The sequence below is a fragment of the Mustelus asterias genome, chromosome 17, assembly GCF_964213995.1.
Source record: "Mustelus asterias chromosome 17, sMusAst1.hap1.1, whole genome shotgun sequence".
NCBI lineage: Eukaryota > Metazoa > Chordata > Chondrichthyes > Carcharhiniformes > Triakidae > Mustelus > Mustelus asterias.
In genome coordinates, this window is record NC_135817.1 from 66,576,688 (window position 1) to 66,597,822 (window position 21,135).

Genomic DNA, 21,135 nt, shown 5'->3' on the forward strand with positions numbered 1-21,135 from the left:
TTAAGTGGCTGTAAAACACTTGTTAATTGGCTACAAAGTGTTTCAGGCATCTTGTTTGTGAAGGTCTAAACAGCTGCCCTTTTCTCTTTCTTACCTAAACATTAAGCCAACTTTCTCCACAATCCCTCCCTTTGCTCCACTCAGTTTTCATTAGTTTAGGCATAGTTGTTAACTACTCACGTTTTGAAAGGACGGTCTGTGTTTTGGCTTTGCATCCATTTGACTTGCACAAAGCTCCTTTCACCCATTAATTCTAGGCACTTTAAAAACCACTCACAACACTTTGCAAATGATCTCTTGCCATCTCTTGTGCTAAGTTGTGCATTTAGCACAAGCAGCAAATGTAACCCACAGTCCATGGGTGCCAATTAGTTGCAGCCCAGCCTCCCTCACCAGATGAAATTAGATAAAAGCAAAATACTGTGGATGCTGGAATCGGAAACAAAAACAGAAAAGGCTGGAAAATCTCAGCAGATCTGACAGCATCTGTGGAGAGAGAGTAAAGCCAATGTTTTTGAGTCTGGATGACTCTTCGTCAGAGCTGAAGACAAAGAAAATCGGGCAAGATTTATACAGTGAGCGTGGGGGGGCTGTAATTGATAGGAATAGCATAGACAAAAAGACAAGGGAAATGTAAATGGTAATGATAAAGGTGCTAAGATGGTCCGTTAAGAGATCGGAATGTATAAATGGCAGAACAAAGGCGCAGAGTGTAGGAATGCAGCAGTTGGCCCTCGTGAGGTGGGGTGAAACAAGATGGAAAGCAAGATTTTGGAAGTGTAAAAATAAGAATGTAAAATTTACATTTAAGCTTCATTTGAAGCAAATTTTAAAAGCGGCATCTCAGCCTTTTGGCTAAGATGCAAATGAGATCAAGCCTTGGAGGAGGAGGACTTGCACCTACTCCAATCAGCTTGGCTCATGTAGATCAGGCCCAAGACAGGAGTCTTGTCAGCTTGGATCGGAAATGTCTCAACTTGTTGAGACTCTGAATTGGACTTGATTTGATTGAATTGGAATTAAAAAAATAAGAATGTAAAGTAATAAAAATGGATGAATAAGATGAAAAGAAGAAATTAAATGGAGATCATAGAAACCCTACAGTACAGAAAGAGGCCATTCGGCCCATCGAGTCTGCACCGACCACAATCCCACCCAGGCCCTACCCCCATATCTACCCACTAATCCCTCTAACCTACACATCCCAGGACACTAAGGGCAATTTTTAGCATGGCCAATCAACCTAACCGGCACATCTTTGGACTGTGGGAGGAAACCGGAGCACCCGGAGGAAACCCACGCAGGCACGAGGAGAATGTGCAAACTCCACACAGACAGTGACCCGAGCCGGGAATCGAACCCAGGTCCCTGGAGCTGTGAAAGCAGCAGTGCTAACCACTGTGCTACCGTGCCGCCCCAGATGAGATGGATTGGAGGTGGAGGAGAGAGTTCATGCTCTGTAGTTGTTGAACTCAGTGTTCAGTCCAGAAAGCTGTAAAGTGCCCAATCAGAAGATGAGCTCAGAATAATTAGCATTGATGTCCTGTGGATGCTTGTCAGTAACTATGAGAGATATATGTTTGATTTCATTATTCCAGGTGCAATAAGAAGTTCTGAAATATGCATTGGGCAGAATTGCTCCAATCTTTCAGTTTCTCTAAAGTGACAGGGATTGAGGCAAGAATTTTGAAATAAATTGCTTAAAAGCTCTTTTTGATGATCTTTATTAAATCCAATGTTTTAGTGAACGAGCCATGACTTTTTATTTTCTGAGGCCGAACTAACCAAATAACTAAATCTGCTGTTTAGCTTAGCTGCTGGCTGCCTGAACTATTTATAATATATTCTTAAAATATCTGGTAGTCCAGGCCACATTCTGATCAAAATGTATGGAAATAATTGCATACATGGTAGATTGGTAGATATATGTCCGAATGCTCAAGATCATTTCCAGGTGTGAAATAAATATGTAGTCAAAGAAAAAATTGTTTTTGAATATGTACCATGATAAATGTTTTGTGCAGTAATACTTGTTTGCCAAAAGGTGGCGATGTTATACCACATTTGGGAAGTGTTACAGCTTAAGTACTCAGAGCACCCGTACTACAAGTAAATGTGGAAAATAAGTATTTTGAACATTTATGTGCAGCACTAATTCATATTTTGTAATTTAATCTTTATTGATAAATTGTCATGTTATTTTTTAGATGTCAAGTATTGGTTACCAATGCTCTGAAGTGTTCTAGTTGATGTGAATCAATGCCGATACCTGTATTACCATGTTAACTTTACAGTGCAGCTTTGCCATTGTAGAGAATCAGGGTGTATGGTGAGCGATATTTCCATAGTAGATGGTGGAGATATCAGAAGTGACATCATCGGTTCACCCATTGGCCTTTATGGTCTGGTTAGAGAATGGATTTGATTGATATACTCTTACTTCCAAGATAATGGCTGCATCCCTCTCTCCGTCAACTGTCCAGGGTTGAACCAGAGTGTTTGCAATCTTGCTGTCATGTCCATGCCATCACTAGGAGCGTCTGTTTCCACATCTGTAACATAGCCTAACTCCGCACTTGCCTCCGCTTAAGATCCATCAAAGATGCCAAAAGACAGTACGGGACCAAGCTAGAGTCCCAGGCTAGCCACATGGACATCCGCCGACAATGGCAAGGTCTGCAAGACATAACAGGCTACAAGATGAAGGCATGTAAAATTGCTGGTACCAATGCACCCCTCCCCGATGAGCTCTTTGTATTCTATGCCCGTTTTGAGCAAGAGTTCAGCAAGAGCACGCACCCCTCATTCCCGAAAGCTTTGGACGAATCTGTATCCAAGGTCACTATTGCAGATGTCAGAGCAGCTTTCTCGAAGGTCAATCTGCTGCGGAAAGTGACTGGCCTGGATGGGGTACCCGGGCGTGGACCAGCTGGTGGGGGTATTTGCAGACATCTTCAACCTCTATTTGCAACAATCTGAAGTCCATACCTGCTTCAAGAAGATGATCATCATCTCAGTACCAAAGAAAAGGCCAGCCAGTTTGCCTTAATGACTATCTTCCAGTGGCTCTGACATCAATCATTATGAAAGATTAGTCATGGCGCGAATCAATTCCAGCCTCCCAGATTGCCTGGATCCCCACTACAGTTTGCCTATCGCTGCAACAGGTCCACAGCAGACACCATCTCCCTGGCCCTGCACTCAACCCTGGAACGCCTAGATAACAAAGACACCTATGTCAAACTCGGATTTATCGACTACAGCTCAGCCTTCAACACCATTATTCCTACGAAACATCTCCAAACTCTGTGGCCTGGGGCTAGGCTTCTCCCTCTGTGTGACTCAATCCTGAATTTCCTAACCCACAGATCGCAATCGGTAAGGACAGACAACAACATCTCCACGATCATCCTCAACACCGATGTCCCACAAGGCTATGTTCTCAGTCCCCTACTATACTCCTTTATACACCAATGACTGTGTGGCCAAATTCCCCTTTAATTCGGTTTTCAAATTTGCTGATGTCACCACCATGGTGGGTCAGATCTCAAACAATGACGAGACACAGTACAGGAAAGAGAGAATCTGGTGAACTGATGCGATGACGATCTCTCCCTCAATGTCAACAAAACGAAGGAAATAGTCTTCGACTTCAAGAAGCGTAAAGGAGAACATGCCTCTGTCGACGTCAATGGGGATGAAGTAGAAAGGGTCGAGACATGTTTTTAGGTGTCCAGATCACCAGCAACCTGTCCTGGTCTCTCTCTCTCTCTCTCTCTTCCCCCCCCCCCCCCCCCCCCCCCCCCCCCCCCCCCCATGCCGACGCTACTGTTAAGAATGTCCACTACAACTCTCACCAAGATTGGTAGATGCACCATAGAAAGCATTTTTTCTGGTTGTATCACAGCTTGGTATGGCTCCTGCTCTGCCCAAGACCACAAGAAACTACAAAGGGTCGTGAACGAAGCCCAGTTTATAACGCAAACCAGCCCCCCACCCAGTGACTCTGTCTACACTTCCCGCTGCCTCAGAAAAGCAGCCAGCATAATTAAGGACCCCACGCACCCCGGACATTCTCTCTTCCACCTTCTTCCGTCGGGAAAAAGATACAAAAGTCTGAGGTCACGTGCCAACCGACTCAAGAACAGCTTCTTCCCTGCTGCTGTCAGACTTGTGAATGGACCTACTATATATTGAGTTGATGTTTCTCTACACCCTAGCTATGACTGTAACACTACATTCTGCACTCTCCTTTCTTTCTCTATCTACAGTATGCTTTGTATAGTGTGCAAGAAACAATAGAGTAGGATTTTTTCTCTGGAGCATAAAAGGCTGAGGGGTGATCTTATAGGGGTCTGTAAAATAATGAGGGGCACAGATCAGCGAGATAGTCAATATCTTTTCCCAAAGGTAGGAGAGTCTAAAACTAGAGGGCATAGGTTTAAGGTGAAAGGGGAGAGATACAAAAGGGCCCAGAGGGGCAATTTTTTCACACAGAGGGTGGTGAGTGTCTGGAACAAGCTGCCAGAGGTAGTAGTAGAGGTGGGTACAATTTTGTCTTTTAAAAAGCATTTAGACAGTTACATGGGTAAGATGGGTATAGAGGGATATGGACCAAATGTGGGCAATTGGGACTCGCTGAGGGGTTTTTAAAAAAAGGGCGGCATGGACAAGTTGGGCCGAAGGGCCTGTTTACATGCTGTAAACCTCTACGACTCTAATACCTTTCACGGTATACTAATACATGTGACAATAAATCAAATCAAATCAAATCTGCTGCTTAAACCCTCATCCATGTATTTATTAGCTCCAGACCTGAAAATTTAACTTGAGGTAATCTAAAACTCTGTTGTCCGTGTTCTAACTCGCACCAAGTCCTCTTCATCCAACAACCCTGTGCATGCTGACCGACATTTGCTCCCAGTTAAATGACACTTGGATTTTAAAATTCTCATTTGCACTTTCAAATCCCTCTACTCCCCCTCCCTATCTCTCAAATCTCCTCCAGCCACACAACCCGTTGAGATATCTGCACTCCTCCAGTCCTGGCTTCTTGTGCAACCCTAATTTTACTGACTCTGCCATGTTGGCCTGAGGCTCTAAACCCCTCCTTTCATCTCCCAGCATCTCTACCCCTCTTCCTTTAAAGATGCACCTTTAAAAGTGACCTCTTTGATCACGCTGTTGGCCATTATCCCCCAAAATCTCCCTCTGTGGCTGAGTCAGATGTTGCTTTATAATGCTCCTGCGACGCCACTTAAGATGTTTCATTACATTAAAGGTGATGTAAAGCAACTTGCTGTTGTCGCATATTGCCACCCACCTTATCAGCCATGGACGGGGAGAGGCTAACTAGAAACCAATGCTTTGTCAGTGGCTCAGGATTTTTGCATGTTTTATTTGAGGTTGATGTGATGTATGACAATTTGGGTGAGAATTGGCGAGCTGCCATCTATCTATTAGGAATCGTTTTTACCTGGAAAGGATCAATGAGGAGAAAAAAACATTGAAGACAAATTATATTCTTTAAAAAAGAGTTATGATGTTGCAAAGAAATGGGGAGTTAGATTTATGATGTGGAGATGCCGGCGTTGGACGGGGAAATACAGTAGGAGTTTTAACAACACCAGGTTAAACCTGTTGGACTTTAACGTGAAGTCCAACAGGTTTAACCTGGTGATGTTAAAACTCTTACTGAGTTAGATTTAGCCTGTTTTTATAGAGAAAAGGAAGAAACTGCAAGGAGTCAGAAGTACTGCTTATTCATATATATATATTCTATATGTACATGTGCAAAATCAAATTTCACTACACGATGGGTATACAACAAATATTAAAATGTGGAGTCAATGTAGTGCAACATTTGGAAACTTTCTTTTTAATCTTTATACTTGTGCAAACAGACCCATTAAGCCACAAACAGAAATTTTTGTCATCCACACTGTGTGGTCATTTTGGAATCTTACTTTAATACGTGCCTGTTTTGTGTGTTCCCTCCCCAAATGATCTTCCTGTTTCAGTAATGTGTGACCAACTGTTTTCGATTTGTACTATCCAGTGCATTTTTATCTCTGCGTTATTTAGAAAATACACATTTCCATAGTTGTTCTGCTTAAATGGATTTGTCTGAGTTTCCCAATTTTTAGAATTTGATTTTGAATAACCTCCTATTTTAAAGCAAGGACCTCTCTCTTTAATAGATTAATTCTTAATGAAATTCTGCAATGTGGCTGCAAAGCGGTGTGGCTGTTTTGAATTTATTTCAGTTTAAAGATCTAGGGTGGTATTTAATCAAGGTGACAGGTGGTGAGACAAGGCCTTGGATGGACAGTAATTGCTCACTTGCCTTGGACTTAATCAGGGCAGTGATGGGAAGGTGGCGCAATAGCATCTGCCAGCCTCAATGCTCCCACCACCAAAGTTGCCACAGCAAGAGCAATAAATTCCACCCCTTGTCTAGGTTTGTTTATTTGGAAACATTTGATAAACTTGTATTGGAATTAGAATGAAGGGGCCAATAATGTAATGCACTAATATGTTGATCATCTCCCATTTCCGAAAGCCAGAGTGATGAGAGTTCATTTTTCTGCAAACTGAACATTGCCAACCAATCTCCAGAGAGATTTCAGCCTGGAATCACTTTAGGAACAAATCTAGACATTAACACAACCATGAAAGATTAACAGATAACTCCTTCGATCTAATTTCCCAGGTTATCATTTCTTGATAAACTGTATGCTGTAGGATTGTGCAGAATTATCAGATATATGAGTTGGATTTTGTTCAGCCTTGTGACGATGGACTGTTGCAGTTGTTTTCACACTTGGTGGAAAACCGTCAAATATCTTGCATCTATTGCAGGTTCAAGTGAATACAAAGGATTATGCATCCTATAGCACCTTGTTATCTGTTCATTTTTTTTTTGCAAAATAAAGTTTACATTTTGCCAAAAGTAGCTTGCATATTGAAGTTGGACGTAACATTTGTTGCCTGTTTTCTTACAGGTTGTGTTTCTGACTGTAGCTCAGATTTGGAGATGAGTCTTTCAGGCGTCCTAAACAGCTTTACAGTACTGGATCTTGGTTTAGGGATGCGAGTCGGAAATGAGCGGCGAACTGCACGCCCCTGTGCAACCTGAAGGAAAAATACGCAGAACAAAAATTAGAATTGAGAATGAGTAGCAGTGTTTATGTGTAACATAAGTTCCAAAATCAACTCTTTTTGAGTACTTGGTTTTCTTTTGAATATCTGATGCCGAGCTGTCGGGGGGGAAAATGGGAGGGATGTCAAATACAGCTTTTTGCGGTGATGTGCAGTCTGAACTGCCGATTTGTAGTATCATTGTATTTATTAAGACATTTCAGATTGCATTTCACTATTGCTGGATATGAAACTTGTTGAAAGTTCTTGTCATTTTTATGGGAACAGATGGCAGGTTGTAATTTTGTTAAAACTTTTCCACTTGCAAAACCTCTTAAGTGTTCTTCACGATAATTTTTGATGTTAATAACAACTGTTAACCTGAAATGTGGGAAGCTGTATACTTTAACCTGCAGATGGTCGGAGCTGAGTTAAGTTGGTACCTATATGTGGTTTAAAAATAATTATGTTAAATGCAGACATGAATATAATGAAAACAGCTGGATAATATATCACATGATTGGTGTAATATTTAATTTCTCGAGCAGAATAGACAGTGTATACTGCATTAAACCATACTTAGCACAGTGGTTAGCACTGCTGCCTCACAGCAAGGAGTCTAACAACACCAGGTTAAAGTCCAACAGGTTTATTTGGTAGCAAACGCCACTAGCTTTCGGAGCGCTGCTCCTTCATCAGGTGAGCCTCACAGCGCCAGGGACCCAGGTGCGATTCCCAGCTCGGGTCACTGCCTGTACGTAGTCTGCACGTTCTCCCCGTGTCTACATGGGTTTCCTCCGGGTGCTCCAGTTTCCTCCCACAGTCCAAAAGACGTGCTGATTAGGTGCATTGGTCATGCTAAATTCCCCCTCCGTGTACCTGAACAGGCGCCGGAGTGTGGCGACTAGGAGACTTTCACAGTAACTTAGTTGCAGTGTTAATGTAAGCCTACTTGTGACATTAATAAATAAACTTAATTGACATACAATTAATTGCAAAGATGCAAATTTTAAAAAATTTGGAAGATACAGTTAATGTATTAGAGACTTGACCTATTCAAATAGGCTTGATGAGTAGTCTACCAATACTATAATAGACCCAGTTTACCCTTGTTTTATTCAAATGTGTTCATAGTTTAATGTCACCCAAGAGTGGAGTTTATTTTGTTCAAGTGTATTTATATGTTGTATTCATGAATGGTAATAATGGTCTTGGTGCACCCATTGATTCAGCAACATGCCGTTCTATGTGCTTCTGAAACATTAATAGCATCTGTGCAAGGTACCATACAAATCAACTGGGGCTGGCAGTAGACTGTCAGTAATGCCTAGTTTTAATTTGCTACACTTTGTGTTACGGCTGTCAAATTAGTATGTGTTTCAGTTGACCATTTGACTTTCTTTTTTATGAGGAATTCATAGAGGAAAAGCTCTAAGCTTTTTTTTAAAAAAAACCCCCCAGCTGTCTGCCTTGAACCCATGAAGCTTACTTATAGATCCAGCTGTGACACATCAAACAAAGTATTTATTAGAGTTTCTAATTATGATGTCATTTGACTTTGTGGTTATTTCTCCAGGGCACAAACTCTTAACAGCTCCTCTACACTACATGTAACTCTAGAAAGACTGAGACTTTACACAATGATGTCAGAGTCTCAGAATTTCCTTTACTCTTCCTCCCCATTTGAAGATTGTGTTCCTCATGATCCAGTTACTTGATTTTTACGTAACTCAGATTCAAAATATTCACAATTACCAGCGGTTATATTACAGGACTCCAGGGCTAGTTGTCAACTCCAGGATCCCAGATCTTAAAAATTTATTTGCAGAAGACTAAGCCTGTGTTCGACGTAAAGCTATTGTCCATGTGTCATGTACTTGTAAATTGTGTTCCTGGTTTTGTAAATTTGTATAAGCAAAAGAGAAAGTAACACAGACGTTTGGGGAGGCGTTTTTCACTTTTAGAAGCTTGAAATTTCTCTGTGCTTTCTCCCTTTTAATGATCGCAATCAGAAATGTTGGTCACTTTTTCATTAGGTAACTTATTTGACAGGACTTTATTTGTTTTACTGACAGAAACCTGATCAATCAGGACTTTCTGGCAATAATATGCATTTCATCTCTTTTACACGGCTGAGTCGTTGGTCAACACAGACTGTGCTGTGACTGATTTTATATTAGCTGGTTCAACTAGTGAGAAAAGGTGCTGAGTTCTACAGGATCCGTCAGAGAGGAAACCACTTGCCCCAGCAGCTACCACTAGCTTTTTAAACAATCTCCAATTACTGAGGTGTGTTAATGAGCAGAGCAGCACTTTGCCTCAGGGGTACTTTAAACAACAGAACAAGTCTGTGAATGGTAATGGGAGCAATTTGAGGTGATGGCGTAACACAAAAGGCAACAGCATTAAGAATTTCAGTTTTTCTTTCACTATTTGATGCTAAATAAACCAAATGTTTTTGGTGATAATGTCATGGAAGGAAATCCTAGTTAAGTTGCATCAAATCTTGGAATTGGTGAAGATTCATGATTCAGAGTTAATGACAATATTTTTGTTTTTATGTTGTATTTTGTCATAAGCCTGTGCATTGGCTCCTTCAAAGATAAGAACTCAATTGAAGGTAAACTTGGCACTTTGAAACCATGTCTGCGGGACAAGAGAGTCCAAACTTAGTTTCTAAATGCTAAGTTTGGGACCAATGTCAATAAATACTTCACACAAAAATGAAGAGGTGGAATTTTCTTTTGCTATGAGAAGTAGTTATGCAATCATTTAATAATTATCTGGATGCTCTGATGGAAGAGCTTAAATAAATTGCTTCCCTCATTGTCTTTTATGAGGTGGAAAAGAAAATCAGATGCTCGCAAGATAAATGACTTTGTGGATGCCACAAAATCTCAGGAGTGTTTACATATTCGTATTACAATTCAATTATGTCTTGTTTTACTCATAAGGAAGATATTTTTTGGTGATTTATAGGCATTAACAAAATATACCAATTGTCAAAACTAGAGCCAACACTCCTAATAAATTGAGGCATTGAAATGAAATGGATGAGTTGCCATTGGCAGTATTTACATCTGAATAACCAATTATTCTTGTAGCAACACTTTGCTACTTGCTACCAGTTTTACGGGTTTCATTTCTGGTGGAATAAGTACGCCGTTGGTTAATTACACCTGATGTTGTTTCTGTTATGTTGTCAAAACTGCTGATTTAAACAGTGACCCATAATGATGTAAAAGCAAAATACTGTGGATGCTGGAGATCTGAAATAAAAAATCAAAGTGCTTGAAAATCTCAGCAAGTCTGGCAGCATTTGTGGAGCGAGAAACAAAGTTAAGTTTTCGAGTCTAATTTGAAAACTGTGACAGGTTTTGTGCTGTTGAAGAAATATTATTATTGAAACACTGCAGTCCAGTGATGTGTTTTGTGAATAGGGACCCCACTAGTCACTGCCTTCTACTTCAAAAAAGACCCATTTATTCCTACTTTGTATCATGTCTGCTAACCAATTCTCAATCCATGCCAATATATTACTCCAATCCCATGTGCTTTAATTTTCCACACTAACCTCTTACGTGGGACTTTTATCAAAAGCTTCCAAAAATCTAAATACACCACATCCACTGGTTCTCCCTTATCTATTCTACTAGTTACGTCCTCAAAAAACTCCAGTAGGTTTGTCTAACATGATTTCCCTTTCATAAATCCATGTTGACTCAAAGTCAAATCACATTAAGGGTTATGAGGAGCGGGCGGGTAAGTGGAACTAAACCACTATCAGATCAACCATGATCTTATTGAATGGCGGGACAGGCTCGAGGGGCTAGATGGCCTACTCCTGCTCCTATTTCTTATGTTCACATTGATATTTTCTATCCCCAAAAGGGAAAATGCTGGAAAATCTCAGCAGGTCTGGCAGCATCTGTAAGGAGAGAAAAGAGCTGATGTTTCGAGTCCAGATGACCCTTTGTCAAAGCTTGCAAAGAGATTTTCTAAGTACTCTGTTGTCGCATCCTTTACAAATGGACTAGCATTTTCTACTCCTACTGATGTTCGAACTTACCTTTAATTCACTGTTTTCTTCCTGCTTTTTTAAGTAGCAGGGTTACATTTGCCACACTCCAATATGCTGGAACTGTCCCAGAAATCTACAATGTTTGGAAGATTAAAACCAATGCATCTACTATTTCTATGGCCACCTCATTTACTACCCTGGGATGTAGATTATCAGCCTCTGGAGATTTTTCAGCTTTCAACCCCATTAATTTCACCAACGCTAATTTTCTAGTAATTTCCTTCAATTGCTCCTTCTCACTAGAACTTTGATTCCTTGGTATTTCTGGGAAGTTGTGTCTTCCTCCATGAAGACGGAACTAAAGTAGTTGTTCAATTATTCTGCCATTTCCTTGTTCTTTATTATAAATTTTCCTGTTTCGGACTGTAAGGGACCTACATTTGTCATCACTTTTTTTCTTTTTACATATGTAAACTTTTGCCGTCTGCTTTTATGTTATTTGCAAGTTTACTCTCGTATTCTATTTTCCTCTTTTAAATCAATCCACTTGTCCTTTGCTGAATACTGAACTTCTCCCAGTCCTACTTTTTCTCGCAACTTTATATGACCTCTCTTTGGATTTAATACTATCCTTTTGTAACTCATAGTTGGGCTCTTTTTCTTATGGTTTTGTACCAGAAAGGAATGTATAACGGTCAATAGCAGAAAAAAGGTCAGTATGTCTAATAGGAAAGAATGACAACAAGATGCAGACTGGCACTGGGGGGAATAGAAAATGGAGAACAGGGTACATGGTGTGAAGTTGTTGAACTCAATGTTGTGTGCAGAAGGATGTAACGAGGCTAATATTAAGATGAGGTACTGTCGCTGAAGTTTGCATTGGGTTTCAATGAAACATGGTAGCAGATTGAGGATAGAAATGTGAACACAACAACAAGATGGTGAATTGAAATGGCAAGCGACCGGAAGGTTGGGGTCATGCTTGTGGACTGAAGGGAGGTGGAGTGCAAATTGGTCATCCAATCTGTTCTTGGTCTCCCCAGTGTAGAGGAGACCACATTGTGACTACAGAATATTGTAGAAATAAATTATTTTAAAAATTCATTCGTGGGACATGTTCGTCGCTGGATGGCCAGCATTTATTGCCCATCCTTAGTTGCCCTTGAGAAGATGGTGGGGAGCTGCCTTCTTGAAACACTGCAGTCCATGTGCTATAGGTTGACCCACAATGCCATTAGGGAGGGAATTCCAGGATTTTGACGCAGTGACTGCAAAGGAATGGCGATATGTATTTCCAAGTCAGGACGGTGAGTGGCTTGGAGGGGAACTTGGAGGTGGTGGTGTTCCCATGTATCTGTTGCCCTTGTCCTTTCTGATGGAAGTGGTCATGGGTTTGAAAGGTGCTGTCTAAGGACCTTTGGTGGACAGGGTTCATGGTGTGAAGTTGTTGAACTCGATGTTGTGTCCAGAAGGCTGTAAAGTGCCTAATAGGAAGATGAGGTACTGTCGCTGAAGTTTGCATTGGGCTTCACTGAAACATTGCAGCAAACTAAGGATAGAAACGTGAACACAAGTGCAAAATTGTGAATTGAAATGGCAAGCGACTGGAAGGTTGGGGTCAGTCGGTGCTTTACCTGAAAGGAGTAACGTGTTGAGCACATGTAGAAAAACAATGTATATTCCCAGTTGACAAGGTGAGTAACATAAAATTGAGCTTGACAAAGTGAGTGTCTCTTTCCCAAAATGATCAGTAATGAAATGCTTGAGTTTAACTTACAGAACATGGTAAATTCTTACTTCAAGGACTCTCTTTTTTTCCCTGCAAAGTGGGAATATCCTTTCGATGACATGGTTGAATCAAATGATTTTCCAAGCTGTGCTATTAGGATTTGATTTCATTCCTGACACATGGTATCTAATACACAATTTGTACACCAAGGGTGTGCAAAGCAAAGAATACTCAAATTGTGACCTGATGTGAAGAAAGTGAAAAACAACTGGCTGAATGAAGAAGCAGAGGAAGCTCTCAAGAATAGTAATATGAAGAAAGTCTATTCACTGGGTGAGGTCATAGCTGGAAAGAAATATGTAAACCCAAGAACAGATATCAAGGATGGAAATGAAGACTGGTTATACGATAAGGGCAATGAGAAAATTATTGCAGGAAACTATTTGAAAAAGAGCTAGGAAAGATAAACACTGAAGACCGGAAGTTTTTAAAAAAAGAACCAGAACCGAGGCACTGAATGATGAGATAAGAAAGTCTAATGATTCTCCATGGAAGACACTTACAAACTGTGGTGTACCCAAACATCATGTGTGGTTAATACAAAAGCTATATGGAAATGCTTCAGGAATTGTCAGAGTTGATGTGCATACAAGCCAATTCTAGTTTGAGAAAGGAGTCAGGCAGGGATGTCACTCATGCTGTGGGTGAGAAAATGATGAAGATGGTGTAGGAAGTGTTACCAGAGAGATGTGGTATACCGTAAGAGGTGGTGGCATATGGAATCTCAGTTATGAAGACAACATGACACACTCCTAGGCAGAACAAAGGAAGAACTATAGAGGCTATCCACTTGGAGAGACAATGATTAATCAAGGGTAGTCAGCATGGCTTTGCCAAGGGGAGATCATGTCCACTAAATATGATTGAATTTTTCAAGGAGTTGACTAGGTGTGTAGATGAGGGTAAGTGCAGTTGAGCTAATCTACATGGACTTCAGTAAGGCTTTTGACAAGAGAGACTGATTTAAGAAGGTAAGGGCCCATGGAATCCAGGGCAGTTTGGCAAATTGGATCCAAAATTGGCTTAGTGGCGGAAGGCAGATGGTGATGGTCAAAGGTTGCTTTTGTGACTGAAAACCTGTGTCCAATGGTGTATGGCAGGGATTGGTGCTGGGTCCTTTGCTGTTTTGTAGTGTACATTAATGATCTAGATATGAATATGGGAGGTATGATCAGTAAGTTCACAGATGACAAGAAATTTGATGGTGTGGTAAGTAGAGAGGAGGAAAACTTTAGATTGCAGGGTGATAGATGGGCTGGTTAGGTGGGCAGAATAGTGGCAAATGGAATTTAACCCTGATAAGAGTGAGATGATACATTTTAGGAAGACTAACAAGACAAGGGAATACACAATGAATGGTAAGATGCTAGGAAGTACAGAAGACCCACAGGTCCAAAGGTCCCTGAAAGCAGCAGGACAGGTATGTGAGGCGGTTAGGAAAGCACGTGGAGTACTTTCCTTTATTTGCCGAGGCATAGAAAAGAAGAGATTATGATGGAGCTGTATCAAGGCTACAGCTAGAGTACTGTGTCGTTCTGGTTGCCACACTAGAGGAAGGATGTGATTGCACTAGAAAGGGTGCAGAGGAGATTGACCAGGATAAAGTAAAGATTATTCATTAGTCACAAGTAAGGCTTCCATTAACACTACAATGAGGTTACTGTGAAATTCCCCTAGTTGCCACAGTCCAGTGCCTGTCTGGGTCAATGCACCTAACCAGCACGTCTCACTGAATGTGGGAGGAAACCGGAGCACCTGGAGGAAACCCATGCAGACATGGGGAGAACGTACAAACTCCACACAGATAGTGACCCAAGCCGAGAATTGAACCCGGGTCCCTGGTGCTATGAGGCAGCAGTGCTAACCACTGTGCCACCATGCTGCCCATGTTGCCTGGATTGGAGCGTTTCAGCTATCTACTTTATACAAAGATAAATATTTAGCAGTAAGTGTGCGACATCACATGATGTGGTTGAGCCATTATTCTCAGTTGAAGGGTCTTATTGTGATGGACAAACAAACCACAATAATTGGGGAAGCTCAGTATTAGAGTCAGTGATCTTGACATGGTGAATGTCAAACTGAGACACAAAAGTAGGCTTGAGTGCAACTTCTAAGTAGAATTGTTTGTTTCAGAAACCAATAGATCAGATGAACATTGAGTTTTATTGCTTAGATGAGAGATAGAAGGACTTCAGAAAGCCCATTTTAAACATAATCATTCTATTCAGTGATATTTAACCACCAAGTTATAGTTAGGTCTGTTAAATTGGTGCATCAGCTGCATCTCATTCATTGTCTTATTTGAATCAATTGTGGCACAATTATTCTTTGAATATACTGTACTTGTGTTTTATGTATCATACAGCACAGAAGGAGGCTTTTCAGCCTATGCCCGCTCTTTCAGAAAGCTGTCCCAACTCCGCCCCACTGCTCATTCCCCAGGACCCTGCACATTGCTTTTTCCTTTTAAATATTTATCCAATGCTATTGACAGTATTATTGTTTGAAAGCTTAACATGCTTCAATAACATTTCCCTCCTTCTCCTTTACCTTTCTAAAATAAACAAATGAATAACAAAATTGAGGACAGAGAAATGTTATTAAATGTTTGTACTCTTGTTTATTCTCCTCCAATAGTATCAACAGTCACTTTTTTACTTGAATTCCTATTAGATTGAAAAGTGAAATAGAAATAGCCTAACAAGAAGTGTTAAGTGGAGCAAAGTCTGTCCAAGGCCCAAGCTCAGTGGTAGCACTTAGACTATAAGACATAGGAGCAGAATTAGGCCACTTGGCCCATCGAGTCTGCTCCGCCATTCAATCATGGCTGATATTTTTCTCACCCCCATTCTCCTGCCTTTTCCCCATAACCCCTGATCCCCTTATTAATCAGGAACCTATCAATCTCTGTCTTAAAGACACTCAATGACCTGGCCTCCACAGCCTTCTGCAGCAAAGAGTTCCACAGATTCACCACTCTCTGGCTGAAGAAATTCTTCCACATCTCTGTTTTAAAGGATCGTCCCTTTAGCCTGAGGTTGTGCCCTCTGGTTCTAGTTTTTCCTACTAGTGGAAACATCCTCTCCACGTCAACTCTATCCAGGCCTCGCAGTATCCTGTAAGTTTCCACAATATCCCCCCTCATCCTTCTAAATTCCAACGAGTACAGACCCAGAATCCTCAACCATTCCTCATACGACAAGCTCTTAATTCCAGGGATCATTCTTATGAATCTCCTCAAGACCCTTTCCAAGGCCAGCACGTCCTTCCTTCGATACAGGGCCCAAAACTGCTCACAAAAGCACTTGGAAGGTGAAATGCCGTGGGTTTAAACCCCTCTAGGTAAACGTAAGCAAATAATAACTATGCAAGTGCTACATTGTTGGAGGTGACTTCCGTCAAATGAACTGTGAAACTAAAGCCATGTCTACTTGTTCTGATGGATGTTTATTATTCTTTGAAAGGATGTGGGTTTTTTTGGCGAGCCCACCATTTATTGTCCACCCCTAATTGCTCGAGAGAAGGTGGTGATGAACTGCTGCAGTGCACGTGCATAGTTCCACCCACAGTGCTGTTATGGAGGGATTTCTGGGATTTTGACCCAGTATCAGTGAAGCAATGGTGATAAAAGAACATTATGGCACATTTCAAAGAATAGCATGGAAGTTTCCCAATTTCCTGATTAACAATTAGGATTAGAGTGTATCCTATTAATGTTTGTCCGACCTTGCTATTTACAACTGGCTACTGTATTTGCCATTAATTAATTGTCTGTGTAATTAGTTACACAAGAATTGGATCTGTGGAGAAGTGTAAATTTAGTGGTGAATTGATTGAAATTACTAAGTTATTGCAGAGAGGGACTGGAGTGTGTTTGTGTAGATAGATTCTTTCAACCAGATTGGTTAGGGAAGACCAGTCACAAGCTCAAGTTGTGTAAAGGCAGATCCAGGTTGGATTTTGAGAGGTGGTCCTTTTCCGAGAGAATAATGGACTTATGGAACAATACTGGTTCATGTAACGAATGCTGAGTCAGTGAATGCCTTCAGGTAAAGCTGGACCTGTTTCTGGTGAAGGCAGACATCACTTTGTGTAAGAGGTATGTATTGTACACCATTAATCAGGGCCAGTATGGTCACCTGGTCTCATTTAGATCACTTAAAAGGGTTGGAAAGGAATTTTCCAGATTTTCTTTTTCACTAATTGGCCTGGATTTTAAATCTGTTTCTCCATTTTTTCCAGATGGCTACTTGGTTTCGGGTTGGATAGGAAGCACATGTATTGTAATGCACAAGACACCACATTTAAGTGGCACTGGCTGTATTAACCAATTGGTCTTTTTCTGTCCATCACTTTTCATTTGTTTATATTTAAGTATTCTTTTACACTTTCGGCAGGGTGGCACAATGGTTAGCACTGCTGCCTCGCAGCTCCAAGGACCCGGGTTCATTTCCAGCCACGGGTCACTGTCTGTGTAGAGTTTGCATGTTCTCCCCATGTCTGTGTGGGTTTCCTCTCACGGTCCAAAGTTGTGTGGGTTAGGTTGATTGGCCATGCTAAATTGTCCCTTAGTGTAAGGGGGACTAGCAGGGTAAATACATGGTGTTAAGGGGATAGGGCCTGGGTGGGATTGTTGTTGGTGCAGGCTCGATGGGCCGAATGGCCTCCCTCTGCACTGTAGGGATTCTATGAATTTTGGTAAGAATAAACTTCTAAACAAAGATTAAATATAAAAAATAGACATATTAAGAAAATGTTATAGTGCACGCATGAAGGGTTAATTTAACTGCTAGATTTTTAGTGCTCCCTGCTTTGGATATTTTTTTGACAGCACCCATTCTTTCCAGTGACCATCCCCATCCTACGTTTTGATCATAACCCATTTATTTGAGATAACACAATATTTAAAATGCTCAACTGTAAGAATTATGCAAAAAGGAAATGCGTTCAAATGGAGTCTTTGTTTGATATGTAATCAAGACACTTTTCAGATGCAGCAATAACCTTGTTAGAAGGATGTCAAATTGCATGTATAGGGATGCTGCAAAAAAATACTGAAAATGATTATTTGAATTGCAGATTCATCTTCTTCCCCGGTTGGCCCAGTATCCATAATGTAATTTTTCAACACCAGCTAGGATCCTCTTTTTAAATATTTTTAGAAGGTCCCTCCCAGTCTGACTAGTTTTGCCTCTGGATGCTGAAAGAAATCTCATATGCTGTTAGTTAGAAGTCTGTAGTACATTTAAAAATCTGAATGTACAGCGGTAATAGATTTTATTTCAGTTCATAAATGTTCCTTTAGCTTGGAATACTGAAGCGCCTGTAGCTCCTTAAGATTTTTTCTGCTTCCTTTAAAGTATTCTTCTGCAGGAGTATGGTTATACAAAAGCTGATAATTCCCTCCTGCTCTAACTCGTACGATAAGTTAAATTGATATGAGTGACTTTGGAAAGTTTTATATGATGATCCTGACAGCCATAAACTCTCCTCATAGCTAATGCCCTCCATACCAGGCAACGTCCTGGTAAATCTTTTCTGTACTCACTCCAAAGCCTCCACATCCTTCTGGTAGTGTGGCGACCAGAATTGAACACTCTGTTCCAAGTGTGGCCTAAGGTTCTATAAAGCTGCAACATGACTTGCCAATTTTTAAACTTGATGCCCGGCCAATGAAGGCAAGCATGCCGTATGCCTTCTTGACTGCCTTCTCCACCTGTGTTGCCACTTTCAATGACCTGTGTACCTGTACACCCAGATCCCTCTGCCTATCAATACTCTTGAGGGTTCTGCCATTTACTATATATTTCCCATCTGTATTAGACCTTCCAAAATACATCACCTCAGCTTTGACTTGGAAGGGAACCTGCAGACGCTGGTGTTCACGGGTGTCTGCTGCTCTTGTCCATCTAGATGGTTTGGAAGGTGCTAACTAAGGAGCCTTGGTGAGTTCCTGCAGTGCATCTTCTAGATGGTAGACACTGCTGCCACTGTTGGTCAGTGCAGGAGGGATTAAAAGTGTGTGGAAGGGATATCAATCAAGCAGGTTGCTTTGTTCCGGATGGTGTTCAGGTTTTTCAGTGTTGTTGGAGTTGCACTCATCCAGGCAAGGTGAGATATTCCATTACATTCTTGACTTGTGCCTGTCGACGGTGAACAGGCTTTGGGAGTCAGGCAATGGGTTACTCGCTGCAGGATTCCTAGCCTTTGATCTGCTCTTGTAGCCACAGTATTTGTATGGCTAGTTTGATTCAGTTTCTCGTCAATGGTAATCCACAGGATGTTGATAGTGGGAAATAGAATGATGGTAATGTTGTTGAATGTCAAGGGGCGAAAGTTAGCTCCTCTCTTGATGGAGGTGGTCATCGCTTTGCACTTGTGTGGTCCAATATTACTTGCCACATGTCAGCCCAAGCTTGGATATTGCTGCATTTCGACATGAACCTAAAACATTACTTTGCACTTCTCGTGGTATTTTCTGTTCCTGTTACTGAACCCGCCCAATGCAAACGGCAGTGGAAAATCCCAGCCTGGAAGTAAAAACCCGGTCTGATTTTTCTTCCATCTTTGTTAACCCGGGAGCATTGAGGCCAGTTGTACAGCTACCTGGGCATAGACCGGGATCCAATCTGAGCTATTTCTACTCTACAAGGCTTCATTTTACACAACATGGTGCATCTGGTATATCAGAAACAATTATACTAACTTATGAATGGATTAAAATTGATACAGTTGATTTGTATTGATTTTAATATGAATTTGATTTGAGGTGTTGCTAGTTTTTTTTTCTCTACATCCATTGTGGTAACGTTTAGATAACCTGGAAAATCAGGGAATTGTCTCTCTGATGCTGAAATATAATAACAAAGGGACCCAAATATCTGCTGTATCTATTATTTTAATATCAGCTCTCCACAAAAATACAAAAGTTTCATTGAAAAATATTTTAAGCAATATTGCCTTGTTGTTTCTTTTCGTATTTTCCTTCTCTCCCATTTATTTTAATTTTTTAACTTTGTATTTTTCCTGTTGGATTCCATTGTTAATTTGGAAGTGGCAGCAACTTATTAAAAAGTCAGTCTTTGTCAAAGAACTGGCTTTTTCATGAGCTGTTCTGCTTATTAAAAAATGCAGTGATTAATATGGTCACATGATAAATGTTGAATTTTAAATTTTAGAACCTCTTGTGTTTTTATAATTCAGGAGATTGCTGTGTAACAAATACACTAATCAGTAAATCCACAGAGCAGAAGCGTACCTGATGAGTAATCTTGTTTGTAGCATGCAGAAATGGGATAAATAGCACACCTTCAGTAATGCTGCATGGCCTATAGAAACACCTCTATCAAAATTGTACATTTTGTTTCATTTTGTATGGATCAAGAAGCCATTAGAAAAAGCTCTCAAAAATAAAACTACTGCTTGTGGAGGGGGTTCAATCTTACAAAGTCATACCGTGTAATTGGTTGGAGTAGCTGCATTAGATTCTGGGCGGGATATTCTGGCCACCTCTCAAAAGCCGGCCCGAGGTCAATGGACCTTTTGCGTGGCCCGTCCCCCCCTCCTGCTACGATTTCCGTGCTGTGCAGGACGGTGACACAGTGGTTAGCATTGCTGCCTTACAGCGCCAGGGACCAGGGGTTCGATTCCTGGCTTGGGTTACTGTCTGTGCAGAGTTTGCACGGTCTCCCCATGTCTGCGTGAGTTTCCTCCTCCAGTCTGAAAGACGTGCCGGTTAGGGTGCATTGGCCGTGCTAAATTCTCCCTCAGTGTACCCGAACAGGTGCCGGAGTGTGGCGACTAGGAGATTTTCACAGTAACTTCATTGCAGTGTTAGTGTAAGCCTTGTGACACTAATAAAATAAAAAAACCGCGAAATTCCCCCATCTGTTTGGTTCAATACTGTATGATGTAATTTTGACTTAATTGAAAGAAAAAGACAGAGGAACAATAATAACCCAAAGTGGTTCATTGCCTATGAATTACTTTGAATCATAGCCGCTTGTTTGGCAGTCTATTGCACCGCAGCAAGATTCCACAAACAGTAATGAGATAAATGACCAATTAATGTTTTTGGTGGCGTTGGTTGAGGGTTGAATAGCTGCCAAGATCTATTGTATTCTTTGTCTGACCAGACAGGGCACCGAAGGATGACACCTCTGCCAGCACAGCGTTCCCATAA

The 21,135-nt window shown here is 41.0% G+C and overlaps 2 protein-coding genes across 6 annotated transcripts in view; one reads left to right on the forward strand and one right to left on the reverse strand.

The window, feature by feature from the left end:
* Positions 1-21,135, forward strand: part of cmss1 (cms1 ribosomal small subunit homolog) — a 331,630-nt gene that overhangs the window by 13,274 nt on the left and 297,221 nt on the right. The gene's annotated exons all lie outside the window — the stretch shown is intronic.
* The window catches only part of filip1l (filamin A interacting protein 1-like), a 253,006-nt gene continuing 237,723 nt past the window's right edge, over positions 5,853-21,135 (reverse strand). For all 3 annotated transcript variants that reach the window (XM_078232875.1, XM_078232876.1, XM_078232878.1), the window contains one exon: positions 5,853-7,134. In XM_078232875.1, coding sequence (XP_078089001.1) covers positions 6,937-7,134 — 198 coding nt within the window. In that variant the 3' untranslated portion in view covers positions 5,853-6,936. The remainder of the gene's footprint in view (positions 7,135-21,135) is intronic.